Source organism: Acinonyx jubatus, chromosome E1, assembly GCF_027475565.1.
Source record: "Acinonyx jubatus isolate Ajub_Pintada_27869175 chromosome E1, VMU_Ajub_asm_v1.0, whole genome shotgun sequence".
Classification (NCBI taxonomy): domain Eukaryota; kingdom Metazoa; phylum Chordata; class Mammalia; order Carnivora; family Felidae; genus Acinonyx; species Acinonyx jubatus.
The window spans coordinates 14,860,215-14,876,726 of NC_069397.1; the positions used below are offsets into that span (position 1 = coordinate 14,860,215).

At 58.4% G+C, this 16,512-nt stretch overlaps 1 protein-coding gene across 4 annotated transcripts in view; it reads left to right on the forward strand.

The window, feature by feature from the left end:
- MYO1C (myosin IC) overlaps positions 1-16,512 on the forward strand; it is a 23,471-nt gene continuing 6,959 nt past the window's right edge. The window contains exons 1-17 of one of the 4 annotated variants that reach the window (XM_015081362.3): positions 1-270; positions 7,254-7,409; positions 7,527-7,642; positions 8,208-8,406; positions 8,487-8,567; positions 9,967-10,146; positions 10,228-10,326; positions 10,525-10,638; positions 10,725-10,796; positions 11,082-11,201; positions 11,325-11,407; positions 11,629-11,734; positions 11,852-11,932; positions 12,235-12,326; positions 14,475-14,569; positions 14,650-14,696; positions 14,805-14,885. In XM_015081362.3, the coding sequence (XP_014936848.1) occupies positions 196-270; positions 7,254-7,409; positions 7,527-7,642; positions 8,208-8,406; positions 8,487-8,567; positions 9,967-10,146; positions 10,228-10,326; positions 10,525-10,638; positions 10,725-10,796; positions 11,082-11,201; positions 11,325-11,407; positions 11,629-11,734; positions 11,852-11,932; positions 12,235-12,326; positions 14,475-14,569; positions 14,650-14,696; positions 14,805-14,885 (1,797 nt within the window). In that variant the 5' untranslated portion in view covers positions 1-195. Of the gene's footprint in view, positions 271-1,066; positions 1,223-4,642; positions 5,878-6,924; positions 7,021-7,253; positions 7,410-7,526; positions 7,643-8,207; positions 8,407-8,486; positions 8,568-9,966; positions 10,147-10,227; positions 10,327-10,524; positions 10,639-10,724; positions 10,797-11,081; positions 11,202-11,324; positions 11,408-11,628; positions 11,735-11,851; positions 11,933-12,234; positions 12,327-14,474; positions 14,570-14,649; positions 14,697-14,804; positions 14,886-16,512 lie in introns of those variants that run through there. The other 3 variants (XM_027034629.2, XM_027034628.2, XM_015081363.3) reach the window with 3 other exon arrangements.

Below are 16,512 nucleotides of genomic sequence, written 5' to 3' on the forward strand. Positions count from 1 at the left end.
CAAGAGGCCTCCCAATCAGACCTGGGCTGCTCCAGCTGTGTCCTGAGGAGCTGGACCAGACACATCCCCCGGGGCCGGAGTTGAAGCCGAACCAAGTGGCCATCCCAGTGTGAGACCAGATTCCTGACTCCGGGAGCAGCCAGAGCCAGTGGGCAGGCAGGCTTTTGCTCAGCACACTGGCTCTCCATCGGCAGAATGGCACTGCAAGTGGAGCTGATACCCACTGGGGAGATCATCCGCGTGGTTCATCCCCACAGGCCCTGCAAGCCTGTAAGCTGGGATGCCCTGGGCCGGGAGGAAGGGTGGCAGCATCTCCCCAGGGCCCAGCAGCTCCCTCTCAAGCAAGCCCCTCAGGAAAGAGGTGAGCAGTGGGGAGGGGTTCTGATCTTTGGCTGGACAGGAACAGACTGGACAACAAGGGGTAAATGAAAGGAAGGGGTAAGAGCTTAAGCACCTCTAGGAGCAGGGTTTTTCTAAGCAGGGATCTAGGTTTGAATCCCTTCTCTCCCAGCTCCCTGATCCTCAATAGGCTGGGCTATAAACTGGCCCTAACACGTAGGTGACAGGACTGCTCTGGGGCCAAAGGACGGGCGGTGCTTGTAAAGCTCCAGACGCATAGTACAGGTTGAATTAATGCCTCCGCTTCGTTCAGCCCAAAGAACCAGGACTGGCCAGCTCAGAGCGGTAGCTTGGGCAGGGAAGGAGGGGGAAGAGAGACAGGTAGGCACAAGTGGGGAAGAGCTGAGCTGGCCTGGCAAAAGCGGGGCGGGGGTCGGGTTTGCTCTGAGGATGCAAAGCGGCCCTAGGATGAGGAAATGCATCCCCTCGACCCCAGCGCTGCAGCGCGAGTGGGCCAGGTGTGGAGAGAGAGAGTGTGTGTGTGTGTGTGTGTGTGTGTGTGTGTGTGTGTGTGTGAGAGAGAGAGAGAGAGAGTCCGCGTGTGGCTGTGACGCGCGCCCCGTCCCCGGAGCTGGTTGCGGAGTGTGCGGCACCGAGTCTCGGCGGACTCGGGCGGGGGCCAGGGCCGGGGCTGGCCGGGGCGGGGCGGGGCGGGAGGGTTCGCGCGCGCGCGCCCGGGCCTGGGCCCTGCCCGGGATGACGACAGGCAGCGGCCCGGCCCCGGGCGGGCCCTGGGCGGGGAGAGCGTGCCGGGGCCGCGGACTCCGGAGCCGGCCACGCCGCCCAGCCTGGCCCCCGCCTGCGCACCCGAAGAGCCGAGCCGGTGGGTACGGGGGGCGTGGGCGCACGGCGGGCAGCAGCCGCGTGGTCTCGGGAGGGGTCGGCCAACGGGGGGAAAGGGGGAAAGGGCAGGTGGCCGAAAGCCGAGCCCAGCCCGGAGCTGCCGTGCGGGAAGGCGGGGGTCGCCGGCCTGGGGATCGCTGGGGCCGAGGGTCGGCCCGGGGCGGCCTGGCCCGGCCCGTGAGGGGTCCCAGAACTCGGCCTCGTGGAGATTTAGATTACTTGCAGGTAACGTGAGGGCGGGGAGGGGCGGCTGGGGTCACAGGATCCAGGCACCCTGTACCCTCTTTGGGCCCCTCCGGCAGCCGGGGCTGCCTCTGGGTTCCGGAGAGGACGCTCGAGCCCCGCCCCTTCCCGTACTCCGCCCCCGGGGCCCTGCAGTGCCAGCTTCCCCGCGCCTAGGCGCCCGTGAGTGCGGCGGCCGGGGTCTCGGAGGTGAACGAGAGAATGAATGGTTGGTCCACGGCCTTATTCAACTCCCGGCACGCTCTGGGCTCTGTGATTCGTTCATTCATACAGGCGTCCACGAGGGGTTACTGAGCCCCTACTGTGTGCCTGGCCGGGGTGTACGCCCTGGAGGGAGCAGTCTCCTGGGAGAGACTGACAAGGAAACTGGCGATTAGAGCACGATGAGATATGGAGGGGGCTATGTGTTGGGGGAGGCAGGAAGGGGTTCTGAAGGAGGTGATACCTGAGCTGAGTCTTCAAGGATGACTAAGAGTCAGTCAGGTGGGGAGAGGGAGGGTGCGCCCAACCAAGGAAGGTGCAGGTGCAAAGACAAGAAGCTTAGGGAGAGAGCGACGTGTGATAGGGATGGGGGCAGTTCCTCCTGGCTGTGTGTGGTAGTGAAAGAAGGGACTGGAGAGGACCACCCCTGTGGTCACACGGGAACACGGGCACATCGGGGTGAGCTGAGGACAGAGGGGGCTGCTGGAGTCTATATGCAGGTTCCTGGCAAGAAGCATTAGGTGTGAAGTATGGGCTTGGCACATGGAAGGGTGCCCTATAAACTTTCACTCCGTTAACATAAGATGTTAATTAATCAGACTTGCATTTGTAAATACTACAGGCTGTTGTGGGAAAATGGATTGGAGGGAGGAAGGCTGGGAGGGCAGTGTGAAGGTTGCTGCCTGATCCAGGAGCACAACAGTGAAGGGGGAGCAGAGGGAAGGTTTTAGCAGGTGGTGACTCCTTGGTGTGAGAAATGGAGGGAAGTGAACAGGACTTTTGATGCCAGATGGTGATGACTAGCTGGAGGTGTCTTCCTCCTTTCTACATATAGGATATTGAACAAGGAGGATAGGTCAGGGGGGCAAAGTGCTCTGTTTACTTCCGCTGGACCCCCAAGCAGAGGTGTTTGGCAGGCCAGAGACCCATGATTCTAGAGCTAGAGTGTACAGCCCTTGACTGGGGCCCTGTGAACAATCGGGTAGAGCCCTTTAGTCCCCACCTTTCATCTCCCTTGCCCCTCACAACAGTTGCCTTAAGTCTGGAACAGTCCTTGGTGGAGCAGCCTGGGCCCAGATCTAAGATACATCCAATAAATATAAACTGAGCATAATGAATATAAACTGAATATAAACTCTTCTGTGCCCAGCACTACACTGTGGGTGAGAGAGGCTATGATTCTGTTTCCCCAAAAGGCCAGGAGGCTACCTCGGTGGAAATCAGCTTTTAGCAGAAACCTGGGGATGCTCAAAACACCCTCTCCAGATCTGCATGGGTCCTTTGAGGCTCTTTGAACATCTGAGGCTGCCACTGCCTTCCCCACTCCTCCAGAGGCCAGTCTTGAGGGTACCTGGCCCACACTAGATAAAGGGCACTGGATGACCTAGGTCTGCTGGGTCTGCCCCATCCCTGCCTTTAGAGGAAATGACACAGGTGGGAGGAAACCCAGAGGTAGTCTTGGGAAATAAGTCCTGGGTCACTCGTGTCCATGGCTTCTCACCAGCCTGCAGCCAGCCCCTAGGTGCAGGGCCATGCTGGGGGCCCAAAGGCAGTGGGTACTCCCTAGCTATTGCTCCTAAGGCCTACATATCAATAGTCACACAAAACCGACAGGGTTGTATACTGGGCACTGCAGTCACGGGGTTACTGAGGAAGGTCATAGCCTGCCAGGGCAGCGAGTTAACCCTTGCAGAGAAGCGGAAGCTTGGACGTCCACCAGCCAGCGGGCGGGCCTGCCTCTCTCCTTCAGGGCAGCCCTGCAGAAGCAGTGAGTGCTGGCGTTGCCGGTTCCAACCCCACCCCTCCTTTTACTAGTCCTGGGATCTTGAACAAGTCATTCACCTGCCCAGACTCAGTTTCCCCGCCTATAGAATGGGGTAATAACACAGGCCTAAAGGCTTGGCTTGGGAGCATGGAAGGGAGTACGGTAAGTCGGCGCTGAGAACGCAGGAAGCTCCAGGGGCTGCAGCCTTGGTCGCTGTGTCTCTCACACCCTCGGTTCCCCGCCTCCCTACCCCTCCCTGGGGCTGGCGCTTCCGTCCAGTGAGGCGGGGCGGGCGGGGGCCGGGACCCCGGCTGGGGCCGCCCCTCTGGCCTGCCCGGCAGCGAAGACGCCCCCTCCTTCCGCCGCCGGGCGGCGGCTGTGGGGGCGCCAGCGGGCATCCCGGGAATGCGGCGGCGCGGCTCCGGGGTGGGGGGTGGGGGGTGGCCGGCAGGACCCCTCCGCACGCGGATTCCCCTCATTCCAGCCGCTTGACGCGGCAGCGGGCGGGGCGGGCTCTGCGGCCGCGAGGCTCCCCCCGTTCTCCGCTCCTCCTCCCCGGTCCGCGAGCGGCCGCAGCGCCAGCCCTGTCGCCCCCTTACCGCAGGGAGCCATGCTGCTGGTGGGGGCTCGCTCGACCTCGTTCCCCCAGTATCCAAAGGCGCTCCCCACCCCGAGTGGGCTGGAAGCTGAGAACCCTCCCCGCTCCCGTTCCCTTCTGGATTTTAAACCTGGGACGCCGCAGAGGGCGCCCCCTTCCTCCCTGAGCCCGCCTCTGTCGGTGGCGTTTAATACCCCCCCTCCTCTCCCACCCATCTCCCAGCTGCGCACCCAGTCCCCTGGCCCCTCCGCAAGGCCCCATCTCCCAGCTGGTGCACCCCCCGCGGGGTCCCCCGGGCCGCGGCTCCGACCGGGCTGTTGTTCTCGAGGTAATGAGCCTCCCCACGAGGCTGCAGCCCTCACCTGTCGCAGCCTCACCCCCTCTCGGGGGAGCCTGGGTGCGAGGGGCATGCTGGGGCTTTAGGTCTCGGCCCCGCCTTTTCCTCTCTAGGACAAGTCCGCGTTACTGTGCCTCAGGTTCCTTATCTGTCAGGTGGGAAACAGGTAAAGTTTACGAGAGCTGTCTGTAACTGGCAGGCACGCCTGAGGGGCTTTCCCCACTATAGGAAGTGTGACCTATCTGGCCCAGGGCCTGGCTCTTAGTAGGTCCGTCCCAAGCACGTGTGGAATGAATGTCGGGCCGAGAGAGGGAAGTGCTTGTTGAGGGACTGGGAGGTGCCTTCGCGCTTTATCTTAGCCTTCCCAGCAATCTTTAAGGCAGGTATTAGCCACATTTTAAGGATGCAGAGTTGGCTCTAGGAAACCGACTTGCTCCCATACAGCTCGTAAGAAATAGCCCAGCCTTTTGCAAGCACCAAAGCCTTTTAGCCATCACCACCTCTGCCAGCGGTGGGATCTGAGCTAGAGTTTGCCCCTCAAGTGCCTTTTAAGACCCCAGCGACTGTGGGGCTGCTTGGGGCTGGTTTGGGAGAAGAGTGTCCTGGGGGATCAAGAGGGAGAGGAGAGGAGCCCCTGAGCGAAGCACAGAGGCCCTCGTTAGGGTGTCTGGGATAGGGGAGAAGGGTATAGGCCCCAAATGCTGGAAGTCGGGTGTACATTTCCCAGATGGAAAAATGAGACCTCCATAGGGACCAGACACACACCGCGCCCGGCAAAGGCTCCCTGTGGCCGTGGCTGTCCCTTGGGTGTGCGCTCCGTCGTGACTTGGAACCTAACGAGATTTTCTTGGGCCTTAAGGACACTGGGCCACCCCCCAGAGAGTATATAGGGGTGGACAGTGTCCTGCACCGAGGCTCCGCCCGCCTGGGCGCGCCGGCCGTATTTGGACATTTCGGTCTATTTTTAACTTTCCTGGGACTTGAGGTTGGGGTGAGGGGAGATGGAAATCCTGCCTCCTTCGGGACCCAAGGGCCTCAATCTTCGTCGTGCGCCTGGCCTGATGTGTAGTGTAGACACAGCCCGGAAGTCAGTTCCGGGTCCGTGTAGACGCGGCGGCCGTGCGGGTTCCGGGCCCCACCCTGGAACCAACAACGCCCCTCCTGGAAAACCTGACTCAGGCGGAGCCCCTGCCGGGCGGGGAGCTCCGTTCCCCCCCCCCCCCCAATTTCCACCCCCGCACCGAAATCCCGCGTAGTTCCCACCCCACTCCCACCAGCTGGGCAGGAACCCCCGAGTGCGAACCCCGTGCGAGGCGGGGGCGGCCGGGGAGTCCCGCGCTTCTGAGGCTCGCGCAGGGGGCGGCGCGGGGGGCGGGCCGGCCCCTCCCTCGCTGACGCCGCCGCCGCCGCTGCCGCCGAGCCCCGGGCGGAGAGCACGGGCAGCGGAGCAGGGCGCCAGACCGGCCGGGCAGGATGCGCTACCGGGCGTCGGTGAGCGGAGGTGGCGGGCAGGGCGGGGGGTCCCGGGCGTCCCTCTCTGCCTCGCGGCGCCGCCTCGGCCCCGCCAGGAAGCGGGCGCGGCCCAGGAATTTCGGGTGGAAAAACGTCCCGGAAAGTTGCAGGGGGAAGAGGCGGAGGCAAAGAGGGCCGCGGGGCACTCGGACCCAGAGCCCGGCTGGCGGCTCTCAGGGAGGGCTGAGAGCACAGAAACCCGTCACCCAGAGGGCAAGGGGGCGGGAGCTTTGGCCAGATTTGGCAACAGCTTCGGGACAGGATTGGGGGGGGGGCGGGGGGCGGCGGTTAAGGCGGCGAGGGACAAGCCTGGGAGAGGCAGGCCAGACCCAGAGGGGTGCCCCAGGCCAGAGATCTGGATGCTTTGTGGTTGGAGGAGAATTGATGGCCTCAGTGGGATCTACACCCCGCCTCCCACACTGCCACCTTGCTTTTCTCCGACCCTTGACACTCTTGACGTCAATTTCCTAGAGCCCCCTCTCCTCCTATGTGAAGAGTGTAACCTGGGGTGAGGGCCTTGTTGAGCCTGTGTGCTCTGGAGGCAGCTGGGCTTTCCATGGTAAAACCCCCACCCCCTTGAGGCTTCTGGGGCTCTCAGGAGGAGGGTGTCTGGGGAGGCTGGCAGCTGGAGGAGAGGGTGTGGCCCAGCTATGGGAAGGAGTCCCCCCCCCTCCTCCCCTGCAACTTCTGGGGTGGGTGTTGAGTCCAGCTGGGACAGGAGGCCCTCTGGGGAAATCCCTCTCCTGTGGTCTGTTGGTGGCCTCTTGCTTGGTCCCTGACTCTCTTCTCCTGGAGATTTTGATGAGTGAGGGTGGCAGAGATGGCTCCACCCTGACTGCAGAATTCACTCTGAGCCATTTTGTCCTCCAAAGCACCTGTCACACGTGGCCCAGAACTAAGGGACTTGAGGTCACCTGGTCTAACTCAGCTCCTCCTTGAGGAGGAAACAACCCAGAGAGAGGAGGGGATTTGTCCAAGGTCAACAGAGCATTCTTTTTATTATTCCAGGGAGTTTCTTCTCATGACTCCTCTTTCTCTACACAAAAAGCAGTGCCTGCCTGGATTTAGTGGCCTTGCTTCACATTCCTCAGGGTCTTCTGTGCCCCAGTGTCCTGTGTCCAGGTGCCATGTGCCCCACATGGTCCTTGTTCTGTATGACCCATGTCTTCAATGTTCCATGTGCCAGCTTCCTGTGACCCTGCCCCTGTACCCAGCATGGTCCATCTCTTGGGTGTTCTCTTGTCCTGGGTGCATGTGCCCCTGGTTGCCCTCTTAGTCCCACAGGCTGAGGTGGAAGAGAAGCAGCCTTACCTCACCCTGCTGGCTCTGACCGTCCTGTGGTCCATTCCCTGCAGGCCCTGGGCAGTGACGGGGTGCGGGTGACCATGGAGAGTGCACTGACGGCCCGTGACCGGGTGGGGGTACAGGATTTCGTGTTGCTGGAGAACTTCACCAGTGAGGCAGCCTTCATCGAAAACCTGCGGCGACGCTTCCGGGAGAACCTCATTTACGTGAGCCCCAAGTGGGAAGAGAAGGGTTTCTGGGGGGGCGCAGACACAGGTCTGAGGGGGAAAGAAGCACCAGGGGCCTCTGGGAGAGACTTCTGATTCTCCTCCCTCAACCCCCAGACCTATATTGGCCCCGTCCTGGTTTCTGTCAATCCCTACCGGGACCTACAGATCTACAGCCGGCAGCACATGGAACGTTACCGGGGTGTCAGCTTCTATGAGGTGCCACCCCACCTGTGAGTGAACCCCAGCCTCTCCAGGAGTGACCCCCCCCTCCACCTGAGATGACCCCACCTGAGATGACTCTCACTCTAGAATATCCCTGACCTCCAACCTGGGATGAATCATTATTTACATCTGTGAGGGGTCCTACAGTCTCTCACCTTAGAGTGACCCTGATCCCCACTTGAGATGAATCTCTCAACCCCATCTGGGTGGGGCCTCCCCAGCCCCCACCCCACCTCACACCCCTAGCTCCTTGCCCCCAACTGTACCTGGGCATGGCTCCCCAACCTCAGTGACTCTGCGACCCCAATCTCTACCTGAATGACTTCCAGGACCCCCACCCGTGAGTGAGCTCCTCAGTCCTCCATCTCAGAGTGACCCCCATTTCAGGGTGAAGGACCTTCCCTGACCCACAGTCCTGAGGGTCCCCCAATCCCCATCTGTGAGGGTATGCCCAACTCCCACCCACAAATGAATTCCAAGCAAATATGAGAAATACGGGAATCCCTGTGCCCCATCCCCCTCCTACCTTGCCCCACTCCCATCCCTTAAGCTCCTGACAAGCCTCTGCCCCAGGTTTGCAGTGGCCGACACCGTGTACCGGGCACTGCGCACCGAGCGCCGGGATCAGGCGGTGATGATCTCTGGGGAGAGCGGGGCAGGCAAGACAGAGGCCACCAAGCGGCTGCTGCAGTTCTACGCTGAGACCTGCCCAGCCCCCGAGAGGGGGGGTGCTGTACGTGACCGGCTGCTGCAGAGCAACCCGGTGCTGGAGGTAGGGGACAGCAGTGTCTGCAGGGAGGGAGGGGCAGGGAGAGAACACCAGATATCCCTCATACCCCCCTCCACTCCTAGGCCTTCGGAAACGCCAAGACCCTCCGGAACGATAACTCCAGCAGGTTCGGGAAGTACATGGATGTGCAGTTTGACTTCAAGGTACCTGTGGATGGGTCAAGGCAGGGGGAATGGGATTCCCAGGTAGTAGGCACCCACTCGCCAGGTCTCTGGTATCAGCAAATATTTATTGAGCGTCTACTCTGTGCCAGGTGCTGTTCCAGGTGCCAGTGGTACAGCAGTGAAACAAAATAGACAAAAATCCTGCCTCCAGGGAGATAGACAATAAACAGAAAAATGTAATTTAGGTGACGAGTGCTATAGCAAAAAATAAAATGAGGTGAGGGGTGGGGCCAGTTGCTATTTTAAATAAGGCAGATAGGGTAGACCTCACTGAGAAGGTAGTATTTTGGTAAAAGCTTGTTGGAGACAGGGGAGCAAGTTGTGCGGATACCTAGGGGAGAGAGTTCAGGCAGCGGGACTAACCAGTGCAAAGGCCCTGGGGTAGGAGAGTACCTGGTAAGGACAGCAAGGAGGCCAGAGAACAAGGTGCCCGGGAATAGGAGGGGAGACTGGATGGTGCAGGCACTTCTGGGTCTTTGTAAAAAGTTTAAAAGAAAACAACTCTGAGTAGGGGTGCGTGGGTGGCTCAGTCGGTTAAGCCTTTGACTTTGGCTCAGGCCATGATCTCATGGTTCATGAGTTTGAGCCCCGTGTCAGGCTCTGCGCTGACAGCTCGGAGCCTGGAGCTTGCTTTGGATTCTGTGTCTCCCTCTCTCTCTGCGGTGCCCCCCCCCCCCCCCCCCCGCACATGCTCTGTCTCTGTCTCTCTCAAAACTAAATAAAACAAAACAAGAAACTCTGAGTAGAAGGGGAGCTGTTGGAGGGTTTGGAACAGAAGTGTGTCATGATGTGACGTTGCTCTCCAACAGATCCCTCTAGTGCTTTGTCGAGAGTAGATGGTAGGAGAAGCAGGCTGAACAAGGAAACCAGTCCAGAGGCTGGTGGTTATTAAGCCGAGATGACAGATGACAGTGGCTGGGACCAGTGTGGTGGCAGTGTAGAGTTTTGGATGTTTTGAGGGTTAAAGCAGCAGGATTGGCTGCGTGGCGGGACATGAGGTTAGGGAGGAAAAGAGGCTTCCGAGAGGAGGGCAAACTTCTTGGGCTGAGTACCTAGAGGGGCAGAGTGGCCATTGACCACGATGGGAAGAGAGGAGCTGGTCTGAGGAGGGGACACCACGAGTACAGGGTGCAGTTCCAGGCCTGTTGAATGTAAGCGGCCCGTCGGACAGCCAAGTGGAGTGGCCAGGTAGATAGGGCCGGACGTGCTCATTTCCCAGATGAGAACACGGAGGCCAGAGGGGGTGGCTGGCTGAGCCCATGCAGCTAGTCGCAGCTCTAGAATTAGAGGCCAGGAGTGCAGAGGAAGGCGGGGGAGGGTGGGTTGGAGCCTATCCCCAGGCCCCCTGAACAGCCACCACGTCCTGCCCTGCCCACAGGGTGCACCTGTGGGTGGCCACATCCTCAGTTACCTGCTGGAGAAGTCCCGAGTGGTTCACCAGAACCACGGGGAGAGGAACTTCCACGTCTTCTACCAGCTGCTGGAAGGGGGTGAGGAGGAGTTGCTGCGCAGGCTGGGCTTGGAGCGGAACCCCCAGAGCTACCTGTACCTGGTCAAGGTGAGTCGCGAGTGGGCAGGGCGGGTGCCACCCAGGGAGCGCAGCGCCGGGGCTGGTGACCCAGCTCTGCCCTTCCCCCAGGGCCAGTGTGCCAAAGTCTCGTCCATCAATGACAAGAGTGACTGGAAAGTCGTCAGGAAGGCTCTGACAGTCATCGACTTCACTGAAGATGAAGTGGAGGTGAGGCCGGTGCTGGGGACGCACCCCCTTTCCTCCTGCCGTGCCTGGAAAACCTCTGTCTGCTTTTACAGCCCTTACAGCTCCCTTCTCTCAGACACTCCCCCACCTATTCCTTGCTCCATCTGACTGCTCACTGGTTGCCCTCTTTGGCTCTCTGCCCCTCCTGTGACCCCCACCCACCCCTCCCTGTTTGTCCAGGACCTGCTGAGTATTGTGGCCAGCGTCCTGCATTTGGGCAACATCCACTTTGCCGCTGATGAGGAGAGCAACGCCCAGGTCACCACCGAGAACCAGCTCAAGTATCTGACCAGGGTGAGCGGGGTGAGCAGAGGGCGAGGGCAGAGGGGCTGGGGTGAGGAGGAGTGCACCCCCACCATGCCCACCCCCTCCTTTGACAGCTGCTTGGTGTGGAAGGCTCGACGTTGCGGGAAGCCCTGACACACAGGAAGATCATCGCCAAGGGGGAGGAGGTGAGGCCAAGCCTTTGTCTCAGGACGTGGGGGGTGAAGGGGGTGCAGGTGCTCCAAGGCCTCTTCTGAGACTCCCACCTCCAGGAATGCAGCCTCCTGTCCTTACACCGTCTATCCCTCTGATGTGGCCACTGTGGCCTCTCCTGGTGTGCCCCACCCCCCAGGCTCACCAGGAGCCGGGAGGACAGAGTGGCCATGGTTTTCTGGTGCTCGGCCTGAGCCCATACAGGAGGCAGATGGAAAGGGGTCTGTGGCATTCATCTCCCATCTCACCTTGGCTGGCAGCTCCTGAGCCCACTGAACTTGGAACAGGCTGCGTATGCACGAGACGCTCTTGCCAAGGCCGTGTACAGCCGCACTTTTACCTGGCTGGTCAGGAAGATCAACAGGTCGCTGGCCTCCAAGGTGAGCTCGTGGCCCTTGGCCCATGCTGCTTCTGAGGCAGCAGAGAGGGCAGTCCAGGGAGGCCTGGGGCTGGGTGCTGGCAAACACCAGGACCCACGCTCTTTGTTGAACCGCTGGCCCTAGGATGCTGAGAGCCCCAGCTGGCGGAGCACCACGGTCCTTGGGCTCCTGGACATTTATGGCTTTGAAGTGTTTCAGCACAACAGGTCAGCCCCCCCGTCCACCTGCCCGTCTCTCCTCCCATCTCCCCTGTCCCGGTCCCTCTCCTCTTGCCCCTGCCTCTCGTATTCCTGACGAAGTCCCCGGCCACCTCAGGTCTTGCTCTGTGTACCTACCCTTAGCTACTCCGAGTCCTCCCCGCATCTCTCCCCTGTCCTGATCCTGTGTCCCCCTTGAACTACCGTGGGCTCTTCTGTTTCCTTCACAGCTTTGAGCAGTTCTGCATCAATTACTGCAACGAGAAGCTTCAGCAGCTCTTCATCGAGCTCACCCTCAAGTCGGAGCAGGAGGAATATGAGGCAGAGGGCATCGCGGTGGGTGCGAGCCTACAGGTGTCCCTATGGACACCCCATAGGAAGCCAGGCACTGGGGTCCCCCGGACAAGGTGCTAGGACCCCATGATGATGCCGTCCTTCCCTTTTGCCCTTCAGTGGGAGCCCGTCCAGTATTTCAACAATAAGATCATCTGTGACCTGGTAGAGGAGAAGTTCAAGGGCATCATCTCCATTTTGGTGAGTCCTTTGCTCTTTCGAGGACTCATATTGGGGGCTGGGTGGGAGGATGTTACTCCGTTCCCTGTTCTCTCAGGCCTGTCCATGGAGGGCCTGAGTTTGGTGTTGAGTAGGGACAGGGCAGGGCTGTGTGTGGAGGGTGAGGTGAGGTGCTGGTCTGGTCTGGAAGCTGTCTGTGGGAGGCTCCCTATGATCTGCCCCTGTCCGCTGCATCTCTGCTTCCTGGCACGATGCCCCTGAGTCTCCTGTGCCCTCCGGCTCCTTCCCTGATACATCCCTCATCCTCTGCCACACACCCCCAGGATGAGGAATGTCTGCGCCCTGGGGAGGCCACGGATCTGACCTTCCTGGAGAAGTTGGAGGACACAGTCAAGCACCATCCGCACTTCCTGACGTAAGCGGGGTGGCCGAGCAGCTTAGGGGCAAGGGCTCGCTTGGGGAAGAGCCTGTGAAGCGCAGGATCCCCCTACAATCCTAAGACCCCAGTCATAAGGAGGGATGACCAGGGGAGTTGCTAAGCTGAGGACAGGCGCACAAAGCCACAGCTGTGGTGCATCCACAAAGTAAGAAGCTAAGAGGAGCATGGCTCCCTCCTTATTCTTTTTTGAGAATGAAACTTAAGATTTTTTTAGCTTCCTTACTTGGAAGTTGCTCTTTCTTTAAGGATTCCCCTAATGTGGGAAGGGGAAGGAAAGAAGCAAGCACCTCTGCCCTGCATCTTTTGTGCACATCACCTCCTCTAACCTGAAGCAAGCCTGTAAGGAGGCATTCGTGGTGCTTTCTCCACTGTACTGAGGCTCCAAGAGGTGACGTCATTTGCCTAAGGTTATCACACATTTAGTAAGTTGCAGAGCTAGGACTCAGGCCTGGAGCTGTTGAATGCCAAAGCCCTGAGCATTTTACCTTTTTGTTTTTTTATTTTTATTTTTTGCTTAGTTGTAACCTTAAGGGGCACCTGGGTGGCTCAGTCGGTTAAAAGTCTGACTCTTTTTTTTAAAATTTTTTTTCTAATGTTTATTTATTTCTGAGACAGAGACAGAGCATGAGTGGGGGAGGGGCAGAGAGAGAAGGAGACCCAGAATCCGAAGCAGGCTCCAGGCTCTGAGCTGTCAACACAGAGCCCGATGCAGGGCTTGAAGTCATAAACCGTGAGATCATGACCTGAGCCGAAATTGGTCATTCAACTGACTGAGCCACCCAGGCACCCCAAAAGTCTGACTCTTGATTTCAGCTCAGGTCATGATCTCACGGTTTGTGCGTTCAAACCCCGCATCAGGCTCTGTGCTGACAGTGCAGAACCTGCTTGGGATTCTCTCTCTCTCTCTCTCTCTCTCTCTCTCTCTCTGCCCCTCTCCTGCTCATACTCTCTCTCTCTCTCTGTCAATTTATTTATACATAAATAAACTTTAAATTAAAAAATCGTAACACAAAAAACCTCTTCCTGGGGCGCCTGGGTGGCTCAGTCAGTTAAACATCCAACTTTGGCTCAGGTCATGATTTCAGGGTTCTCAGGGTGCAGCGCTGACGGTGTGGAACCTGCTTGGGATTCTCACTCTCTCCTCTCTCTCTGCCGCTGCCCCACTCACGCTTTCTCTCTCTCATAGTAAATAAATTAACATTTTTTTTCTGATTGTAAAAATAATGATGCTCATTAGAGAAAAATTGGAATGTGTGCAAAAGCCACTTGTTATCTAGCTTAACACCCAGAGGTCATCACTGTTAACAATGTGAGGCATTTCCTTCCTGCCTTTTTCTATATGTTTTTTTTTTCATAGTTGAAAACTTATTGTGTATAAGGTTCAGGATAATGTTATATCCTGAGTGTTTTCCTGTATCATCAAACAGAAAAATTTCCTCAAAACACTTCCTCCAGTGGCTCTAACTCACAGATATTCCAGTGCTCTCACCCAGCCTCTGGAGGCCCCTAGCCAGCCTCCAGGCTTCTGCTGGGGTAACAAGGCTGCCACAAACATCCTTGTGCTTTAAATCTCTCCCTGTATCTCTGGTTAGTTGCTTGGAATAGTTGTAGAAAATGGTGGGGGTGGGGGTGCGCCTGGCCGGCTCTGTCGGTGGACCATGTGACTCTTGGAATTGTAAGTTTGAGTCCCATGTTAGGTATAGAGATTACTTAAAAAATAAAATCTTAAAAAAAAAGTAGACAATGGGTTAAAGGGTATAAATACACTTAAGTAATCTTTTGGGGCAGATTTCCATTCTTAAAATGCAGTGGGCAGCACTGAGCCTTCTGAGCAGAGTCGCATAACAGCCACAGGCAATGAAAGGAGACCTCTGCCCCGTGAGCCCCAGCCGTGCAGAGGCCTGCATCCCGGTCCTGGCACCGTGTGACCCTGGGAAAGGCCGTCTGCCTCCCTGAGCCTCCGCAGCTGACAGCCCTGCCCTGTCTGTCGCCAGGCGTAGAGGGTTGTGGCGTGGCCCAGGGCGTACCTGCTCCTTACTAGATGCCCGGTTCGTCCCTTGAGCCTCTTCAGCAGGAAGGCGCATGGCTCAGGCCAGCAATCTGTAGCTTCCTCTCGTTCTCCAGGCACAAGCTGGCTGACCAGCGGACCAGGAAATCTCTGGGCCGTGGGGAGTTCCGCCTTCTGCACTATGCTGGAGAGGTGACCTACAGTGTGACCGGTGAGGATTCTGGAGCTGGGTCCCCACAGTGGGCAGGGAGAGGGGCTCTCCCTCACCTCGTGTCTGCTCCCCCCTCCCAGGGTTTCTGGATAAAAACAATGACCTTCTCTTCCGGAACCTGAAGGAGGTGAGAAAGACTGGGGAGAGGGATCGGGATCTGGGCACTGACTGACCTCTGCCCCAGGAACGGGTCCCACCTGTCCCTGTGCCCTGACTCCCTGCTTTGCCCTCACAGACCATGTGCAGCTCAGAAAATCCCATTATGAGCCAATGCTTCGACCGGAGTGAGCTCAGCGACAAGAAGCGGCCAGAGACGGTGTGGAGGCTGTGGGGACCTGAGGGGGCACGTGTGTGCACGTGTGTGTGGATGGGTGCCTGCGTGAGCCAGGAGTTGGCAGCGTGCATGTGAGCTACGTGTTCACTGGTACACATCTGTGTGCGTCTAGGAGGCTGCCCGTGGGTGCATCTGTGCTGGCTTCCATGTGTGCATCTGTCTCTACCTGTAGACCCACACATGACCCCCGAGTCCTTGTGGGGATTGTACCTGTCTCTGCATCGGCACTTGCCTGCATTCACCCACTCGGCAGACATTCCTAGGCACTTAGGAGACCAAAATGAATAGGTGCTTTCATAGAAATGTGCACAGGGTGCTTTGGAAACAGAATAAGGAACAGCAAATTGCCTGAGGGAGTAGAAGTGGGGGGAGCAGTCTGGGAAGGCTTCCTGGAGGAAGCATCTGAGATAACTTGGGACTGAGTAAGTGCTTGTCAGAGGGACCTATGGGAGAGCACAGCAGGCAGAGGAAGGCCCAGCACAGACACGCAGAACCCAAAAAAAGACCAGGAGGTTGACAGGAGAGTGACATCATGGAGAGAGAGGCTGGGAAAGGCGGGTGCGGCCAGTAGTGCCTGATTCAGGGAGAGCTCCAGTGAGCTGAGGGCAGAGGTGTGGCTGTTGGGTGTGGCAGGAGGAGGCCCCGGGTCCCAGCAGGAGCGGGCTCAGTCTGAGGTAGAAGCTGGAGTACTGCAGGCTGAGACACGCTGGCAGGGAGGGTGCAGAAACCATGGATTGCCCAGTGTCCCACTCCTCAGTCCCTTGTTCCCTGATGCATACCCCTCGCCCTCCCCCCACACACGTACCTCCCTTCGCGGGAAGGACACGCACCACTGTCCAGGCCTCTCCAGCAGGCTGCAGGTTCACGTATCCACTGATCTCCTCCAGTGCCTTCCAGGCAACCCACTGGTCTAAAATGGGCCCTTGATTGCACAGTGCCCCAGGCCTGCCCCTTCTGTGTCCCTAACTCAGGACGAGGATCACCCACCACCCAGTCTCACAGGCCAGAAACCTGGGCAACATCCGTGACTCTTCAGTCTCCCCCATCTCCCTCATCCAGACAACTACTGGATCTTGCTGGTTCCTGCTGCCTGAGTACTTCTCAGCTCCTTCCCCTCAGCCTGTCCCCATAACCACTGCTCCAGTTCAGTGCTCTGAGCCAGCCAGTGTCATCTCTGGTCTCCTCCTGGCTTCCTGGCTGCCCTTGCCACCCACCCTCCATATATTTGCTTAGAGGTCTTCCAAAATGCAGATCTGTGCCTGCTGTTCCCTCATTCCAGATTCCTCATTGGCTCCCTATTTCCCTCAGGAGAAGTCCCCCGAAAGTGACTCTCCAAGCCTGTCATGATACTGCATCTGCTTGCCTCTCTAATCCTATCTTGTTTACTCCCCATCTGGATCCTTTCACTGCTTATAGCTCCCTGGGTACATGAAACTTTTGCTCAGGCTGTCCCTCTGCCTGAATACCTTCCTCTCCTCTCTTCCTTCTGGCTATCTCCTACTTATCCTTTAAATCTCAGCCCAAGGGGCATTTCCTGATGCCCCTTACCCCACCGACTAGATTGGTTGCCCCTCCTTGATGCTTTTGGAACCCCCAGGCACACACCTCT